Below are 18482 nucleotides of genomic sequence, written 5' to 3' on the forward strand. Positions count from 1 at the left end.
GTAGGCTTGCTCAAATAAGCAGGTCTTAAGCGATTTCCTAAAAGTCAGATCCTCCCAACCCCACCCCCCCTTCAACCTTGGGTGCGATGGTGTTATTGGGGAGGGGGGGGGGGGGTCCATCTCAATTTTTCTGCCCGGGACCCATTCAATTGTAGCTATGCCACTGAACACAATGAGGCATATTTTCAAAGCACTTAGCCTTCCAAAGCTCCATAGAAACCTATGGAACTTTGGAAGGCTAAGTGCTTTGAAAATATGCCTCAATGGGTTTTTAGAGTCTAGCAATGCTCTAACACCCTTCCAGAGTCAAAAGGGACAGCTCCCAGCAGGGGCATGTTGTCTGTGCTGGGCACTGTAGGGTCAGGATAGAGTGTGCATGTATGTTGTACTTCTCATATATTCATATATTGATTTATTTGTTGATTTCTTTAGAAAATCAAATGACATAAGTATGAAGGAAAGCACCCTAAATTCCAGATCTGACCCTCGTAAGTAATGAAATCTCTATTTCTCATATGGACCGTCTTACGGGTTGTTTCATTGTTGCAACTGAGTGGAACACAGCCTCACTGTGATGTCATCAGCCAGACCTGCTGCTATTGGCTGGTGCATAGTTAAGATGTGATATCACTGGCCATTGTGTACACCGCTCTGCTGCTACTGGCTGATGCACATCTAGCAATGCAGATGATCTCCTGCTGCTTCTCCTTACTGGTGATGTGGAGCCTCCCTTCAGGTCTGTGTCATACAGTACAGTTTGGGCAGCTTTATCTTGAATATCTCCCTGCTTCAGTCAAAAACATAAATAGTCTCAGAAGTGTGCAAGAGCTCTGATTGGTTTGGAGAAGGTAACATAACTTGAATTTAAGAATAATAAGACGCTGAAGCCCTGCTTGCCTTCTCATAAGACAGCTGAAAACTACTGGGCTCCTTTAACTTCAGGCAACAGCTTCAAATTTTAGACTAACTAGAACAATGAAATAACCTAGTTCTTTGGACTTCTTTTGTAGCCAAAATATATATAGCAGGACTAAGTGGAGTGGTTACTAATGTGCCCAATCTTTGCTTCTTAGCTTATGTTAAACAACAAAATTGAGCTTTATTTTACTTTTCTTCTATAACTGTTTGAGTATATATCTTATCTAAAATTTTAAGAGAAAAAAAAACACCTTTCTTTTGCTGTGGGTCTATCCTATTCCTTAATCTAAAATTGCTAGTTTTACAACTTTGGGCTAGAAGGTTTTTCTTTAAATTGTATTGAATTGCTGTGCTGGTGATTTCCTATTCTTCGTGCTGATATCCTGTGGGGGGTGCTTTCTGGGGCTGTGCTTTTCTCTACCCAGTGAAGTGAGCCATTTCATTTGCATTAACAGATAGTCTAGCGGGCACTGCAGGATCTGCACCTAAACGAGCTTTTAGATAGTTCTGGGGAGGAGCCGGCCGTTTTGGTACACGTGGGTACCAATGACGTAGGTGCCCATCTTCAAGTCTTTGTTCAAACCCCACGTCTTCAATGCTGCTTTCGGCACCTAACTCTCACCTTTCAGGAAATCCAGACTGCCCCAATTTGACTGCCCCTATCGGACTGACTGTTCACTTGTCCTTTAGATTGTAAGCTCTTTGAGCAGGGACTGTCCTTTATGTTAAATTGTACAGCGCTGCATAACCCTAGTAGCGCTTTAGAAATGTTAAGTCGTAGTAAAATGTGGGAGAGAGGTTCTGGAAGCTAAATTTAGGCTTTAAGGAAGGAAGCTCAAATCCAGATTATCTAGGGTAGCATTTTCTGAAATACTACCTGTTCCACGTGCAGGGCCCAAGCAACAGGCAGAGATCTGGAGTCTCAATGCGTGGATGAGATGATGGTGTGGGGAAGAGGGTTTTGGATTTGTCGGGAACTGGTCAGCATTCTGGGGAAGGGAGAGCCTATTTCGATCTGATGGGCTTCACCTTAACCAGGGTGGGACCAGGCTGCTGGCGTTAACTTTTAAAAAGGAAATAGAGCAGCTTTTAAACTAGAAACGGGGTGAAAGCCGACAGTCGCTCAAAAGCGCATGGTTCGGGATAAGTTATCTTTTGAGGATATCACCCAGACAGGGAAGAAAAGGTTACTTGTAAGGATATCAAAGAAATTGTAGTAGATCAGATGGCCTTAAATAAAATTAATAATGACCAGACAGAAGATACCATATTAATAATGCCATGTATTAAATGCTATGCATTGAAATGTCTATACGCAAATGCCAGGAGCCTGAGACATAAGATGGGAGAGCTGGAGTACATTGCACACAATGAAAAATTGGATATTATTGGCATCTCTGAGACCTGGTGGAAGGAAGATAACCAATGGGACACAGTCATATCGGGCTACAAATTATATCGTAGCGATAGGGTGGATAGGATAGGAGGAGGGGTAGCACTGTATGTAAATGAGAACCTTGACTCAGGCTGCAAATATTGCAGGAGACAAAACCCCTATTGGAATCTTTGTGGATTGAAATTCCACATGAAAAGGGGAAAAGGACGGTGATAGGAGTGTACTACCGTCCGCCTGGCCAGGATGAGCGGACGGACGCAGCAATGTCAAAGGAAATTAGGGAAGCGAATAAATTGGGCAATGTAATATTAATGGGTGATTTCAATTATCTCTTTCTACCACAACTACAAATTGTTAGCAAGCTACACAGGCCAATTCCGGGCAACACACAAAATGTGGAGAAAAAAAAAAAAAGACATCAGGTATAACAGACCCCCTCTTTGTTAAAGAAAAAATATGCAAGACAAAACCAGGCCCTGGAGAGGGCGAAGCAGAGGGAATCGGAACTTCAATCAGAGACCCCAAACGCGGTCCCAGAGACGCAATCAACAGTGGTGAACATTTCTAATCGAATATTAACATCTACTGAAATTGCAGTGTTGGCTAGAGGACTTACATTTGTACCTACAGGGTTTCATGATCCTTTTCAATTTCGTATGGATTTTGAGAAATTCATCCGTAAGCTAAATCTTAGATTATTTTTTGCCTCAAATACAATAGAAGAGAGCCCTGATAGATCTTTAGTAAGCGAACCTTCCAAGTGGTGTCCTTTGGGTAATTTAGAAGCAGTTTTGACAACTTTCAAAATGTGCATTTTGACTGATCTGGAGGAGATGGAATCTCATTTACCCAAATGCAAACTCAATTTGAGCAAGGACGAGAGGGCTGCTTTATATGCACTAAAAAAAGATTCTACAATCACCATTCGGAAGGCAGACAAAGGAGGGGCAGTGGTGGTGCAAGATACGACACAATATATGGAGGAGATTGCAGGTCAGTTGGCTAATAGGGATACATATTTTGAGATGGTCGAAGATCCTTCTGAGGAGGTTCAAGAGCTCATTCAAAGATTATCAGATAGAGGTAAAAAAGAAGGTTTCCTTACAGAAAAAGAATATAAATTTTTGAACTATCGGTTTTTCAAAGTTCCTGTTTTTTATACATTACCGAAAATTCATAAAAATATAGAACATCCGCCTGGTCGACCTATAGTGTCAGCCAGGGGTTCTTTATTGGAACGAGCAGCACAATACATAGATAAGATTTTACAACCCCATATGACTTTGATAAAATCTTATGTGCGAGATAGTTCTCACTTTTTGATCCTTTTGGAAGCCTTACAGATACAAGAAAGAACTAATATTTTATTAGTCACATTAGACGTTTGTGCGTTATATACGTCAATACCTCAAGAAGAAGCAATCTTAGTATTGCAACAAATTATGGACTCCAGACCTTGTCCTCAGATGGTACCAACGAATTTTATAATAGATTTAATTCGTATCACTTTGACCAAGAATTATTTTACCTGGAACAAGAAATTTTACTTTCAAAAAACAGGGGTCTCCATGGGTGCTGCTTGCTCTCCCACCATTGCCAATCTCTTCATGGAATATTTTGAGACAAGATGGATTTATACGTCCACCTTGTTTGAATATGCCGTCTGTTGGTTCAGATACATTGACGACATCTTTATGGTCTGGAAGGGCACAGTGGAACAATTGGATCAATTTGTAGTTGAATTAAATTCATGTCATGATACAATTAAGTTTGAAGCCAAACACAGCACTTCAGCCATTGCTTTTTTGGACATTTGGGTCACCTTAGAACATCAGTGCATGGCCACTTCAGTATATATTAAACCCACGGATCGCAATACTACTTTACAATTTGCTAGTATGCATCCTCACCACTGTAGAACAAATATTCCATTTGCTCAATTTCTTAGATATAGAAGAATTTGTTCTTCTACTACGTGTTATCAACAACAGTCTAATCAGCTGGAATTGAAGTTGCTTAATAGAGGTTACCCGAAGAAATTGGTATCCACAGCGAAGAAGAGAGCTAGGAATAATCAAAGAGATTGGCTGTTATATCCTAGCCCGAAGATCCAGAAGCCTGAAGAGGTGTTAACATTTGTAACACGCTATAATGCTCATACAGATAAAACATCTAAGATGGTTAGAAAGCATTTAGCAATGTTGAAGGTTCATCCTTGTTTTCGGGATCTGAGAGTGGTTTTCGCCTATCAACGGAATAATAATTTGAATGACACTTTATGCCCAGCGGAGGTCTGGGATCAAGATAGGTTTGAAGGACCTGATGATGGATTTCATGCTGCTTGTGGACATTGTTCAGTGTGTCATATCATGTTAAGCTCGAATCTATTTACACACCCTACTTCTGATAAGAAATATAAGTTGCACTCTACAACAGATTGTACTTCAATGAATGTGATTTACATCATAATGTGCCCTTGTGCATTATGTTATGTGGGACAGACGTCCCGGTCTTTAAAAACTCGATTAATTGAGCATAGACATTGCATTCAATCTGAGAAGACATATGAGCCTATGGTCTCACATTGTGTACAATTTCAACATAGATTTTCAGAGTTGCGTTGCATTGTATTAGAACAGATGCGAGTTTCTGAAAGAAGAGGGGACATTAGACGGCTTTTACGCCAAAGAGAACAACGATGGATTTTTGAACTTAAGACTGTCATACCCAGAGGTTTGAATGTAGCGCTTGAATGGAAAGCGTTTCTTTGATTGGAGTGCTTCTGAGTGACGTCAGACGCCGAGTATAAAAACGAACTGTGAAAGCGTAGAGACCGTCCGCCATGTTTTGTGCCAGTGATTAAGGGAGACGGCGAGACATCTAAACTTGGATTTCTTAAAAATTCCCCTGAAGCAGCTTGAATTTAGCGAAACAGGGCAACCCTGTCGGGATTTTGATATATGAGATGTGGAGTACGTTGAAAGTCTGGAGTTATTAGGCAAGATAATTCTCCGGTGAAGATAAGTACTCTTTCCAAGTTCTCTTCTTTTTTGTATTTAGAATTTGTTGTTTGAATCTCCTATACAAGTGTTGACAAGGTACATGGTTAAGCCAGTGGCAAGTTAGAAATCACAAACAACAGTGTGGAGTTTTTTTTCAAGACACGTGATTGATACGGTCCCCTCGTTATACAAAAGGCTTGTCCTTTAACAAAGAGGGGGTCTGTTATACCTGATGTCTTTTTTTTCTCCACATTTTGTGTGTTGCCCGGAATTGGCCTGTGTAGCTTGCTAACAATTTGTAGTTGTGGTAGAAAGAGATACAGTTTTATAACATATTCTACCTATTCCGGTTTTTTGAACTTAGTGATTTCAATTATCCACATATAGACTGGGTTAATGTAACATCGGTACATGCTAGGGAGGTGAAATTTCTTGATGAAATCAAGGACGGCTTCATGGAACAGCTGGTTCAGGAGCCCACAAGAGAAGGAAAAATACTAGACATAGAGGCAGATGCAGCAACCAAATGTAAAAAAATCTAAATCGTTAAAGTCCCTAACGATTTTAAAATAACGAAAAATGCACCAAAAAAAAAAGTCACACATGCTGAGATCGGTATTGAAACATACAATGTACCAAAGAATCACAATACACATCGTTAATCGGCCCCCAAATCATGCGCAGAGCAGCCAAGCGTTATGTTAGCTGCTCTGCGCATGCCACAAACAGTCAAAACACAGTCAAATCACAAGCACATGGCTCCCAAATCAAAATCAAAATAAAAAGGGTCGGGAGGGGGCAAGGGCGTTCATCAGGAGCGTCCTGTACGGACGGCCTTGCCCCCCCCCCCCCCGCGCTCGCCACTTTCCGCCGCTCCCCCCACCCCGAAAAAGCAAAATGCTAGCTGCCCCGGTCCCCCTCCCTTCCTCACTACTCTGTCACCTCAGCTCCGCCTCCCGACATTCTCCGTCCTGTGCCCCGCCCCCTTTTGGGGTCGTCGCCGCCATTCCCCTCTTCCATCGGGCCCCCCTCCCTCTTACCGGGCCCGTGCAGCGCCTCTCTCCTCTGTCCGAAGGCGCTGCACGGGCAAGAAGAAAGCTGATGGCTGCCTTCGCCCAGCTTCGATGGCGCGTCTTTCTCCTGCTGGGCCCGCCCCTGTCTGACGTCAGTAACCTACGTAGGTTACTGACGTCAGACAGGGGCGGGCCCAGCAGGAGAAAGACGCACCAACGAAGCTGGGCGAAGGCAGGCATCAGCTTTCTTCTTGCCCGTGCAGCGCCTTCGGACAGAGGAGAGAGGCGCTGCACGGGCCCGGTAAGAGGGAGGGGGGCCCGATGGAGGAGGGGAATGGCGGCGACGACCCCAAAAGGGGGCGGGGCACAGGACGGAGGATGTCGGGAGGCGGAGCTGAGGTGAGAGAGTAGTGAGGAAGGGAGGGGGGCAGGGGCTGCTCGAATTTTGCTTTTTCGGGGTGGGGGGAGCGGTGGAAAGTGGCGAGCGCGGGGGGGGGGCAAGGCCGTCCGTACAGGACACTCCTGATGAGCGCCCTTGCCCCCTCCCGACCCTTTTTTTTATTTTTATTTATTTTTGTTTTTCTGACGTCCTTTGGACCAATCACAGCGCTTTTAGCTCTGCTAATGCGCTGGGATTGGCTCAAAGTTTGTTTATTTTTTCTCTTAATGATTTTTCCTGCCACAGAGCTGACCTAACGAGTGGTCCAGACCTCTCGTTAGTTTTCCTGCCTTTTTCCTGCGTAAAGGCAATCGGAAAAGGTTAGTGCATGTCGTTTCAATGGGGTTTTCACACTAATTGCTCATCTCCATTCCGTTTTCGTTAGCTGCTGGCTTCCTCGGTAAAAGCCCTTTGATGCATGCAACGGATCAAATTTTCCTCGTTGGAGAGTCATTAAAGGCTCATTTAGCTTTAGTGCATCTGCCTCTTAGTCATTACTGGAGCTCATGATCTGGTGTGGGGGGTACCGGTGCAAGGGCCGCTTGATAACAGTGATTATAATATGATCAGTTTTGATATTGGCATTGAAGCAAGTGAACTTAGGAAATCAAATACACTAGCGTTTAACTTTAGAAAAGGTGATTACGACAAAATGAGAAAAATGGTGAAAAAAAGACTGAAAGGTGCAGCTCGCAGGGTAAAAAACTTGCATCAGGCGTGGATGCTGTTTAAAAACACCATCCTTGGAGGTACAGGACAAATATATTCTGTGTATTAGAAAAAGGGGAAAAAAGACCAAACGTCAGCCGGTGTGGCTAAACAGTAAGGTAAAGGAAGTCATTAGAACAAAAAAACAATCATTCAGAAAGTGGAGAAGAGAACCAACTGAAGATGATAAGATAAAACATAAGGAATGCCAAGCCAAATGCAAAGCAGAGATAAGTAGGGCAAAAAAGGACTTTTGAGAAAAAGTTAGCGTTAGAAGCGAAAATACATAGTAAAAAAATTTTTTTTGATACATTAAAAGCAGGAAGCCAGCTAAAGAATCGGTTGGGCCGCTGGACGAAAATGGTGTTAAAGGGGCAATCAGGGAAGACTGAGCCGTAGCGGAGAAATTAAATGAATTCTTTGCCTCGGTCTTCACCGAGGAGGATTTGGGAGGGACACCGGTGCCGGAAAGCATATTTGAAGCAGGCGAGTCAGAGAAACTAAACGAATTCTCTGTAAACTTGGAGGATGTAATGGGTCAGTTCTGCAAACTGAAGAGTAGTAAATCACCAGGACCTGATGGTATTCATCCCAGAGTATTAATAGAACTGAAAAATAAACTTGTAGAGCTACTGTTAGTAATATGCAATCTGTCCCTAAAATCGAGTGTGGTACCGGAAGACTGGAGGTTAGCCAATGTTACGCCGATTTTTAAAAAAGGTTCCAGAGGAGATCCGGGAAATTCCAGACCGGTGAGTCTGATGTCGGTAGAAGCTATTATCAAGAATAAAATTACAGAGCACGTACATAAACATGGGCTGATGAGACAAAGTCAGCACGGATTTAGTGAAGGGAAGTCTTGCCTCACCAATCTACTGCATTTTTTTGAGGGGGTGAACAAACATGGACAATAGGGAGCCGGTTGATTATTGTGTATCGGATTTTCAAAAGGTGTTTGACAAAGTGCCTCATGAAAGATTCCTAAGGAAACTGGAGAGTCATGGGATCGGAGGTAGGGTATTACTATGGATTAAGAGCTGGTTGAAAGATAGGAAGCAAAGAGTAGGGTTGAATGGTCAGTATTCTCAGTGGAGAAGGGTAGTTAGTGGGGTCCCGCAGGGGTCTGTGTTGGGACCGCTGCTTTTTAACATATTTATAAATGACGTAGAGATGGGAGTAACTAGTGAGGTAATTAAATTCGCAAATGACACAAAATTATTCAGGGTCGTCAAGTCGCAGGAGGAGTGTGAAAGATTACAGAAGGACCTCGCGAGACTGGGGGATTGGTCGTGCAAGTGGCAGATGAAGTTCAGTGTTGACAAATGCAAAGTGATGCATGTGGGTAAGAGGAACCCGAATTACAGCTATGTCATGCAAGGTTCTGCGTTAGGAGTTACGGACCTAGAAAGGGATCTGGGAGTCATCGTGGATAAGACGTTAAAAACTTCTGCTCAGTGTGCTGCCGCAGCTAAGAAAGCACACAGAATGTTGAGTATTATTAGGAAAGGGATGGGAAACAAACACGAGAATGTTATAATGCCGTTGTATCGCTCCATGGTGCGACCGCACCTCGAGTATTGTGTCCAATTCTGATCGCCGCATCTCAAAAAAGATATAAAGGAATTAGAAAAGGTGCAGAGAAGTGCGACAAAAATGATAAAGGGAATGGAACGACTTCCCTATGAGGAAAGGCTGAGAAGGTTAGGGCTCTTCTGCTTGGAGAAAAGGCGGCTGAGGGGTGATATGATAGAAGTCTACAAGATAATGAGCAGATTAGAGCGGACAGATGCGAAGCGTTTGTTTACACTTTCAAACAACAACAAAACCAGGGGACACAAGATGAAGCTAGAATATGGTAGATTTAAAACAAACAGGAGAAAGTTTTTCTTTACTCAGCGTGTAGTTATACTCTGGAACTCGTTGCCGGAGAATGTAGTGACAGCAGCTGGCCTTACGGAATTTAAAGGGGGTTTGGACAGATTCCTGAGGGAAAGTCCATTGAACATTATTAATTTTTTTTTTTTTTTTTTTTTTTTTTGGGGGGGGGGTTGCCGGGTTCTTGAAGCCTGGATTGGTCGCTGTCGGAGACAGGATGCTGGGCATGATGGACCCTTGGTCTTTTTCCCAGTATGGCGGTACTTCTGTACTTACCCCAGTCACTCCTGCCTTTGCCAGCGCCAGGTTCAAAATGGTGCGGGTGACCTCCTAGTGGTAGTACTGTGAGACTACCACTAGGGGAGTCACTAGTGCCATTTTGAGGCTGCATAGGTAGAGGCAAGAGCAGCCGTGGATCGTTTCTGTCCCAGATCTTCTATGCCACCAGGAATTGTCTGAGGTAGGCCTTGGGGGGGTAGGAGTCTTAAGGGGGAGTCTTTGCACAAGAGAAGGAGAGAGGATGCTTCTATTGCTACAGTTGTAGCCCCTTTCACAAAGACTCCCTGGGAGCATCGGGCCATGTGTTTCTGATGAGCTGAATACCATATTATAGTGCCACTTACCAGTGTTTCAAAGTTTGGGATCACAGTGCTGGGTGCCAGGCTAAGGAAGGTAAGGTTGTGTTCCCTTGATGTCTGGGCATTGAGAGCCTTTGAAGGAGTTCTGGGCTAGAGGAGAGGATGTTTGAAGGGTGAAGCTTTTTTTTTTTGTTTTTTTTTTAATTTGCATTGGTTGAGTGGGAGGGTGAGATTAGGGTTAAGGCTGTATTGTGCGGAGCAAGTAGATATGGGAATCAAAAGGGTAGGGGTGTCATTAGAGTATAAGTAGTGAGATTTAGAAACTATTCTGATATTTATCTTTTTTATATGTTTTTTCATATTATATGATGTTATTATATGATGTATTACTGTTCTATTATTTTTGTGTCTTGTAAACTGTTTTGGGTTGGACTGTGTCCATGAAGGCAGCATAGACATGGAATAATATGGATTATTTAGCAGATATGAGTTGTGTGGGATGGAAGTGTATAAGTATTCTGTGGACCAGGTTCAGTGAGCTTTTTTTTAACCCATAGACAGAATATGTGACAGAAGCCTTAGGAAATCCAGCCCTACTGAGCCCCATGCATCTGGCTTTGTAGAAAAAGGAAGGATAAGGGTTGCTAGAAAAGATTACACACTTTCATCCACAACTTCTGCTTTTGTAAAAGAGAACTATTACTGTTGAGGACAGAGCTGGCGAGTGTGTGTCTCAAGTGAGAGGAATGACAAGCTCTCGAGGATGTTGGTATAGGCCTCACTACACAAGATAAAGGGACCAGATTCCTCCTCCAGAGCCCCTGAGAATCCAGTTTATTTCAGACCCAGGTTTCTGTCTAATGGCCCCTTCCATATCATCAAGCTGATCAATCCATAGACTGGTGGGTTGTGTCCATCTACCAGCAGGTGGAGATAGAGAGCAAACTTTTGCCTCCCTATATGTGGTCATGTGCTGCCGGAAACTCCTCAGTATGTTCTCTATCTCAGCAGGTGGTGGTCACACACAGCAGCAGCTCTGGCTAGGCCTCCAAGCCTAATCCTTAGGTTTTGTTGAGGCCTGGGGTTGAGGGCTCTTTGAGCAAGTGCAAACCTGGTGGTGCCAGGTCCCTCCTTTTCTCCCCCCTCCCGCTGGCTCCGTTTAAAAAAAAAAAAAAAATTTTAAACGTCTTTAAAGGCGTTTATTTTGACGTTTATTTAAACGTTCATTGCAGCTACTCACTGGGACACCAGTTCGTTACAGCTCGGAGCGGCAAGCAGGTAATTTTACCTTTTTATAGCGGGCAGGGGGTTCCCCGATTCTTCTCCTCGTGGCATATGGCGTCGGAGGGCGAGGGCGCAAAGGGTCGCTCCCCGGATCGCTGGAGCGCTTCTAGAGGGGATGCGGGGGTTTTACAGCCTGATTCGCCCTTGATGGGTGACAGTTTAGTGACCGATGAATGTCCCGGTCCTTCCTCCGGCGTGGCGGTTTTTCCCGCCATAAACGCCCATCCCCCGCTCCTCGCCTCCGCCATCTTGGCCGGCCACGCGGCTCGGACGGCTTCTTCGGGGGCCGCCCTTGAGGTTGGAGACATTAATGCCATGAACGCCCTTAATTTGGGCGACGGCACAAAACCGGCTAATGTTAAGAGCCGTTCTTCCCGCGCGGCTCCTTCGCGGAGTTTCGCGCCGGACGCCATTTTGGATGCGCAGCATGTCTCTCCCCCGCTATTTCGAGCGCCGGTTGAGAGTGCGTCTAGGGCTGTTGCCCAGGCTGCGGAAGTGCACAGTCTGGGGGGTTTCTCCCCCGAGTTTGTTTTGCTGCTGCATCAGGCCTTCCTCATGCACAACGCTGCCCCTGCTCCCTCGTCTGGTAAAGAGGTTGAGGTTCCCAGAGGCAAACGCTCTCGGGTTGATTCCCAGGCCTTGGAGGAATTTGTCTCCTCCAATGTAGATGAGGGCAGCGTGTCTGAGGTCTTCCAACGGTCCTTTGCGGATTCCTTGGAGGAGACGGATCCCCGCTCGGTTGGAGCGGATGACCCCTCTGCAGCGCGGCTTTTTAGCCCAGAGGATTTGCCCAACCTGTTGTTACAGGCCATGGACACTTTGAAGATTTCCTCTCCGGAGGACGTCTCTCCCTCAGCCCCTGTTGGCTCTGCCATTATGCTGGGGACGAAGCGCCCGCCTAGAACCTTCCACGTGCATGATGCCATGCACACCTTAATTTCGGCTCAATGGGATGCCCCAGAAGCGAGCCTTAAAGTGGCTAGGGCTATGTCCCGCCTCTATCCTTTGGCTGTGAGTGAGCGTGAGGCCTATCTGTGGCCTACCGTGGATTCTTTAATCACTGCGGTGACTAAGAAAACGGCGTTGCCGGTGGAAGGTGGCACGGCCCTAAAGGACGCCCAAGACAGAAGATTGGAGGCGGCCTTAAGGTCGTCCTTTGAGGCGGCTGCTTTAAGTTTGCAGGCCTCAGTTTGCGGCTCCTATGTGGCCAGGGCGTGCCTGACTATGGTGCAGCGGGCTTCCCCCTCGGATCATTCCTTGAGGGCTGATTGGCCGGCCCTGGAATCGGGCTTAGCCTATTTGGCAGACTTGCTGTATGATGTCTTGAGAGCCTCAGCTAAAGGCATGGCTCAGACAGTCTCTGCGCGGCGGTGGCTTTGGCTGAAACATTGGTCTGCTGACCACGCCTCTAAATCCCGCCTGGCTAGATTGCCTTTTAAAGGCAAGCTGCTCTTTGGGGTCGAGCTTGACAAAATCGTGACCGATCTCGGCACGTCTAAGGGCAAGAAGTTACCAGAGGTCAGGGCTCGGGCTAGTGCTCGTCCCGGTACCTCCAGAGGACGGTTTCAGGAAGCCCGTCGGTACCGCCCGGGCAGGTCGGGTTCTTCTGCCCCCTCTTCCTTTAAGAGGAATTTCTCCCCCAAGCAGCATTCCTTTCGCAGAGACCGCCGTCCCGGAGGTGCTCCCTCCGGTCCTCCCCCAGGGTCTCGTACCCAATGACGGGGTCTTGGTCCACGCCCCAGTGCAGATTGGAGGACGGCTGTCCTCGTTTCTGGGCGAGTGGACCACAATAACTTCAGACGCTTGGGTGCTGGAAGTCATCAGAGACGGCTACAAGCTAGGGTTCTGCCGACCCTTAAGAGACGGGTTTGTACTCTCTCCCTGCAAGTCTCCGGTCAAAGCTGTGGCAGTGCAGCAGACTTTGGACAATCTGATCCGCCTGGGTGCGGTCGTTCCTGTGCCAGAAAGTCAGCTTGGCAAGGGGCGTTACTCCATTTACTTTGTGGTACCAAAGAAAGGAGGTTCTGTCCGGCCTATCCTCGACCTCAAAGGGGTCAATCGGGCCTTGAAAGTGCGGCACTTTCGCATGGAGACTCTCCGCTCTGTTATAGCGGCAGTGAAGGCAGGGGAGTACTTGGCATCCTTGGACATCAAGGAAGCATACTTGCATATTCCCATCTGGCCTCCTCATCAACGCTTTCTGCGTTTTGCAGTCCTGGGCCGACACTTCCAGTTCAGAGCCCCCCCGTTCGGGTTGGCTACTGCTCCGCGGACCTTTTCCAAAGTAATGGTGGTCATAGCGGCCTTCCTGCGAAAGGAAGGAGTACAAGTCCATCCTTATCTGGACGACTGGTTGATCCGAGCCCCCTCTTATGCAGAGTGCGGCAAAGCTGTGAACCGGGTGGTTGCTCTTTTGAGCTCCCTGGGGTGGATCATCAACTGGGAGAAAAGCCAGCTGCGCCCGACTCAGTCCCTGGAGTATCTGGGAGTTCGATTCGACACCCAAGTGGGCAGAGTGTTCCTGCCAGACAATCGGATTGTCAAACTTCAGGCTCAGGTGGACCAGTTCCTAGTAGCCTCTCCTCTTCGGGCTTGGGACTATGTGCAGCTATTGGGCTCTATGACGGCCACGATGGAAGTAGTGCCCTGGGCCAGGGCTCATATGAGACCACTTCAACACTCTCTGCTGCAGCGCTGGACTCCGATGTCGGAGGATTATGCTGTGCGCCTTCCCTTGGATCCAGCAGTGCGCAAGGCGCTGAGCTGGTGGATGCAGACAGACAAGTTGTCTGCGGGAATGCCTCTGGTGACCCCAGAGTGGATTGTCGTCACGACGGACGCCTCTTTGTCGGGCTGGGGAGCCCACTGTTTGGGAAGGACAGCGCAGGGGCTCTGGTCTCCTGCAGAGGCAAAGTGGTCTATCAACCTCCTGGAACTCAGAGCCATTCGGTTGGCGCTTTTGGAGTTCATCCCGGTACTGGTGTTGAAGCCTGTACGGGTCCTGTCGGACAATGCCACGGCTGTGGCCTATGTCAACCGCCAGGGAGGTACCAAGAGCGCCCCTCTAGCCAAGGAGGCTATGAGTCTATGCCAGTGGGCAGAAGCGAACCTGGAACAGCTGTCAGCGGCCCACATTGCCGGAGTCATGAATGTCAAGGCGGACTTTCTCAGTCGCCATACCTTGGAGCCCGGAGAGTGGCAGCTATCTGCTCAGGCGTTCTTGGACATCACGAAGCGCTGGGGCCAGCCGAGCCTAGATCTGATGGCGTCATCGGCCAATTGCCAAGTGCCGCGCTTTTTCAGCAGAGGACGGGACCCTCGATCCCTGGGAGTAGATGCTCTTCTCCAACAGTGGCCGACACAAGAGCTTCTCTATGTGTTCCCGCCCTGGCCCATGTTGGGCAGGGTGCTAGACCGGGTGGCAAAGCATCCCGGCAGGGTAATCCTGGTGGGTCCGGATTGGCCCAGACGTCCCTGGTATGCGGACTTGATCAGGCTTTCAGTCGACGATCCTCTGCAGCTGCCAGTGGAGCAGGGCCTGTTACATCAGGGTCCCGTGGTGATGGAGGATCCCTCCCCCTTTGGTCTTACGGCCTGGCTATTGAGCGGCAGCGTCTGAGGAAGAAGGGCTTCTCAGACAAGGTCATCGCCACTATGCTGAGAGCGAGGAAGCGCTCTACTTCTACTGCTTACGCCAGGGTTTGGCGTATCTTTGCAGCGTGGTGTGAAGCAGGCTCACTTTCTCCTTTCACTGCTCCAATTTCTTCAGTGTTGGCGTTCCTGCAAGAAGGTCTGGACAAAGGCCTGTCGCTCAGTTCCCTTAAAGTCCAGGTAGCGGCTCTGGCTTGCTTCAGGGGCCGCCTGAAGGGTGCTTCCCTGGCTTCGCAGCCAGATGTGGTGCGCTTTCTCAAGAGAGTTAATCACCTGCGCCCTCCTCTGCACTCAGTGGTGCCTGCGTGGAATCTCAACCTGGTGCTAAGAGCATTGCAGAAGCCGCCGTTTGAACCCTTGTCAAGGGCATCTCTGAAAGACCTGACGTTGAAAGCAGTCTTTTTGGTGGCTATCACTTCAGCCAGAAGAGTTTCCGAGCTCCAGGCGCTCTCATGTCGAGAGCCTTTTCTGCAGTTCGCTGAGGCAGGAGTGACTATTCGCACAGTGCCTTCCTTTCTGCCCAAGATTGTTTCTCGCTTCCATGTGAATCAGCAGCTCTGTCTCCCTTCGTAGGGAGGACTACCCAGAGGAGTACTCTGCTCTTAAATATCTGGATGTGAGACGAGTCATCATCAGATACTTGGAAGTGACCAATGATTTCCGGAAATCGGATCATCTGTTTGTCCTGTATGCAGGTCCTCGTAGGGGTCTGCAGGCTGCTAAGCCTACAGTGGCAAGATGGGTCAAGGAAGCCATTGCAGCGGCTTATGTGGCCGCGGGGAAGGTGCCGCCTATACAGCTGAAGGCTCACTCCACAAGAGCTCAGGCGGCCTCGATGGCAGAGGCCGGTTCCGTCTCCTTGGAAGAGATATGCAAGGCGGCAACTTGGGCTTCGGCCCATACATTCTCCAAGCATTACCGCTTGACTGTGGCTGCTCGGGCGGAGGCCCGGTTTGGAGCTTCAGTGTTGCGGTCAGGGATTTCTATGTCCCGCCCTGGGTGAGTACTGCTTCGGTACATCCCACCAGTCTATGGATTGATCAGCTTGATGATATGGAAGGTAAAATTATGTATAATCATACCTGATAATTTTCTTTCCATTAATCATAGCTGATCAATCCATAGCCCCTCCCAGATATCTGTACTGTTTTTATTCTGGTTGCATTTCAGGTTCAAGTTCAGTCTTCAGTTACTTCAGAAAGACTTCGTGTTCAAGTTTTTTCACTTGGATTCTTCAAGAGTTAAGACGAGTTTGTGTTACAGTGAGCTGCTGCATTCCTCTCCCCTCCGTTTTACGGGGCTGGATTGAGACTTAAAATTCTGCCGGCACTCCCTCCCGCTTCGTGCGGCTGTAGGGCAGTTTTGTACCCCTCCCGCTTCGGCGGTGTTAGGGTCAGTCAGCTCCTCCCGCGGTTGCGGTTGCAGGATAAGCCAGATCCCCCCGCATCGGCGGGTGTGGTGTCCCTCCCCCGCTCCGCGGGGATGAGCTGGACGGATTCCCCTCCCCCACTTGTGTGGGGATGAGCTGGGTTAATTCCCCTCCCCCGTTTCGGCGGTGGTGAGCTGGGCAGAGTGTCCCTTCGTGGGTGTAATTCTCTAAGTGCTGAGTCCTGCGGATGGAGCTTTGATATCGACATACTGAGGAGTTTCCGGCAGCACATGACCACATATAGGGAGGCAAAAGTTTGCTCTCTATCTCCACCTGCTGGTAGATGGACACAACCCACCAGTCTATGGATTGATCAGCTATGATTAATGGAAAGAAAATTATCAGGTATGATTATACATAATTTTACCTTTTTTTTCTCTCTTCCTCTACAGATCTTCGATCATCTAGCAAAAATCCAGCCACGGTGAGAGAGATCCCCATTCCCTAGGTTATTTTAGTTGCTCATCAGAAACCAGCTCTTGGGCCTTTCTCTACCCAGGGTCTCTGGCCCTTTCAGCTGCTGGATGTGGTCAGGGCCGGTGTTGGGGGGGGGGGGGGTTCTAAATAGAGCAATTGCCATGGGTTCCCATGCTGCAGAGGGTGCCACCCTAAGCCTATCTCAAGCTGATCCCTGGACCCCCAGCATATTTACCATGACAGAGGGGAAATGGGGAGTTCTATAAGTGGGAATGAAAGGGATGGAATTCAAAATAACTCCAGCTCCATTTTTAATTATTGGAGAGTGTTTGAGCAGGAGTTACACTGATGTGTAAGATCTGAAGGTTTTAATAGTGATAGCCGATGAAAGTGACAGTGTCTCTCTGTCTTGCAGCAGACTGGAGAGGAGGTTAATTACAGTGAAGTGACCTTTAAGCCTGGTGCATTGAAACCCACGCAACCAAAACTCAAGGAAAACACAACCGAGTATGCTGAGATCAGCAGGACGTGACTTCACTCCAGTGCTGCCTCCACCGTTGGCCTTCCAGTGAGCTGATCCCCATGCCACAGAGAAAGTATGACTGTCAAGCCAAAAGCTCTTCTTCGAGGGGGGAGAACAACACCCGTTTCCTGTGGGAGTTTATATCTTGGTACAGTTCATACCTACTCGGAGGAGAGGGATCTTGTAAGAGGAGATGGAGTTTAGCTCTTCCTCTGATGCGCTTGGCTGTGTGGAGGAGTCTGGGGAGGATCAGGGGTGCTCTTCTTTTTGATTATATCTTTGTATGAAATTTTGCAAATAGAAAAGTGGCTCCTGATGCAGTGTGAGGGAGAAGGTTCTCCTGTTACCTTTCCATATTCTCTCTGTTTTCCTCTCCACTCCTCTTGAATGCTGTTTCCTGGATCCTCTCATTGTGTACAGATTGCCCTGCCCCCTCCCTGCCTTATTCTTTGTATACATTGCCACTCCCTCTATGGGGAAATTTTCAAAACCATCTACCTGGATAAATAGTCCTGTCTGAAAAAGTGCCCCTCACAGAAGCCAGCTAAACAAATGCATTGGATTTCAACAGCATGCATATTGTTAGCCAGCTGGATGGGATGGGTGTACGACCTGTGGACTTTGCACATAGGGAGGCCGTTTGTAAATTATCCCCTGGCTGTGGTTATGCTAGTGATGTATAAATGTGATTTCTGTCCCTGAGATCCTGGCAGAAGAGATTTGGGCTTTGTGTGCATGGCTCACTTCCAAGGGTGTGTTGGTGGCTGTATCCACAGTGTAGAAAGCTTGAGTGTGTCTCTGGTACTGTAAATCTGTCTGTACTGCAGGATGGGAGCTCACACATGTGTACTTGAATATGTGTTAGGGTTTTGGAAGCCTCAAACTGAGAACAGAATGACCTTCCCAGACCCCTAAATATGAAAATAAGACACCAGAAAATAATAATCCTCATACAAAACAGTGCCTGGGCCAAGTGCAACAGCATAAAGAAGGAAATTCATTTCCCCCTCTTTGGTCTCGACTCTGCTGTGCTTAAAAAATAAACATGAAGAACGCAGCAAGAAAAATCAGTATAAGAATGAAATGTTTTGATAGGGAAACAGAGAGGTGGCACAGGTTTGTGTTACTGCTGCTGAAAAGGGGTAAGCTGCCTCACTGGAGAAGAAGTAAGTAAGGTCCCTGGGTCTAGGTAAAGCCACCTCACTGGAGAGGTGATTGTGAGTTGAGGATGAAGTCTTTTTCTCACAGA

General features: G+C 47.5%; 1 protein-coding gene across 5 annotated transcripts in view; it reads left to right on the forward strand.

The window, feature by feature from the left end:
• Window positions 1–18273, forward strand: part of LOC115475473 (carcinoembryonic antigen-related cell adhesion molecule 1-like) — a 130401-nt gene extending 112128 nt beyond the window's left edge. For 2 of the 5 annotated variants that reach the window (XM_030211210.1, XM_030211215.1), the window contains 3 exons: window positions 433–488; window positions 16686–16717; window positions 17126–18273. In XM_030211210.1, coding sequence (XP_030067070.1) covers window positions 433–488; window positions 16686–16717; window positions 17126–17242 — 205 coding nt within the window. In that variant the 3' untranslated portion in view covers window positions 17243–18273. The remainder of the gene's footprint in view (window positions 1–432; window positions 489–16685; window positions 16718–17125) is intronic. The other 3 variants (XM_030211211.1, XM_030211214.1, XM_030211212.1) reach the window with 3 other exon arrangements.
• Window positions 18274–18482: the final 209 nt, after the last annotated feature.

This window comes from Microcaecilia unicolor, chromosome 8 (assembly GCF_901765095.1).
Source record: "Microcaecilia unicolor chromosome 8, aMicUni1.1, whole genome shotgun sequence".
NCBI lineage: Eukaryota > Metazoa > Chordata > Amphibia > Gymnophiona > Siphonopidae > Microcaecilia > Microcaecilia unicolor.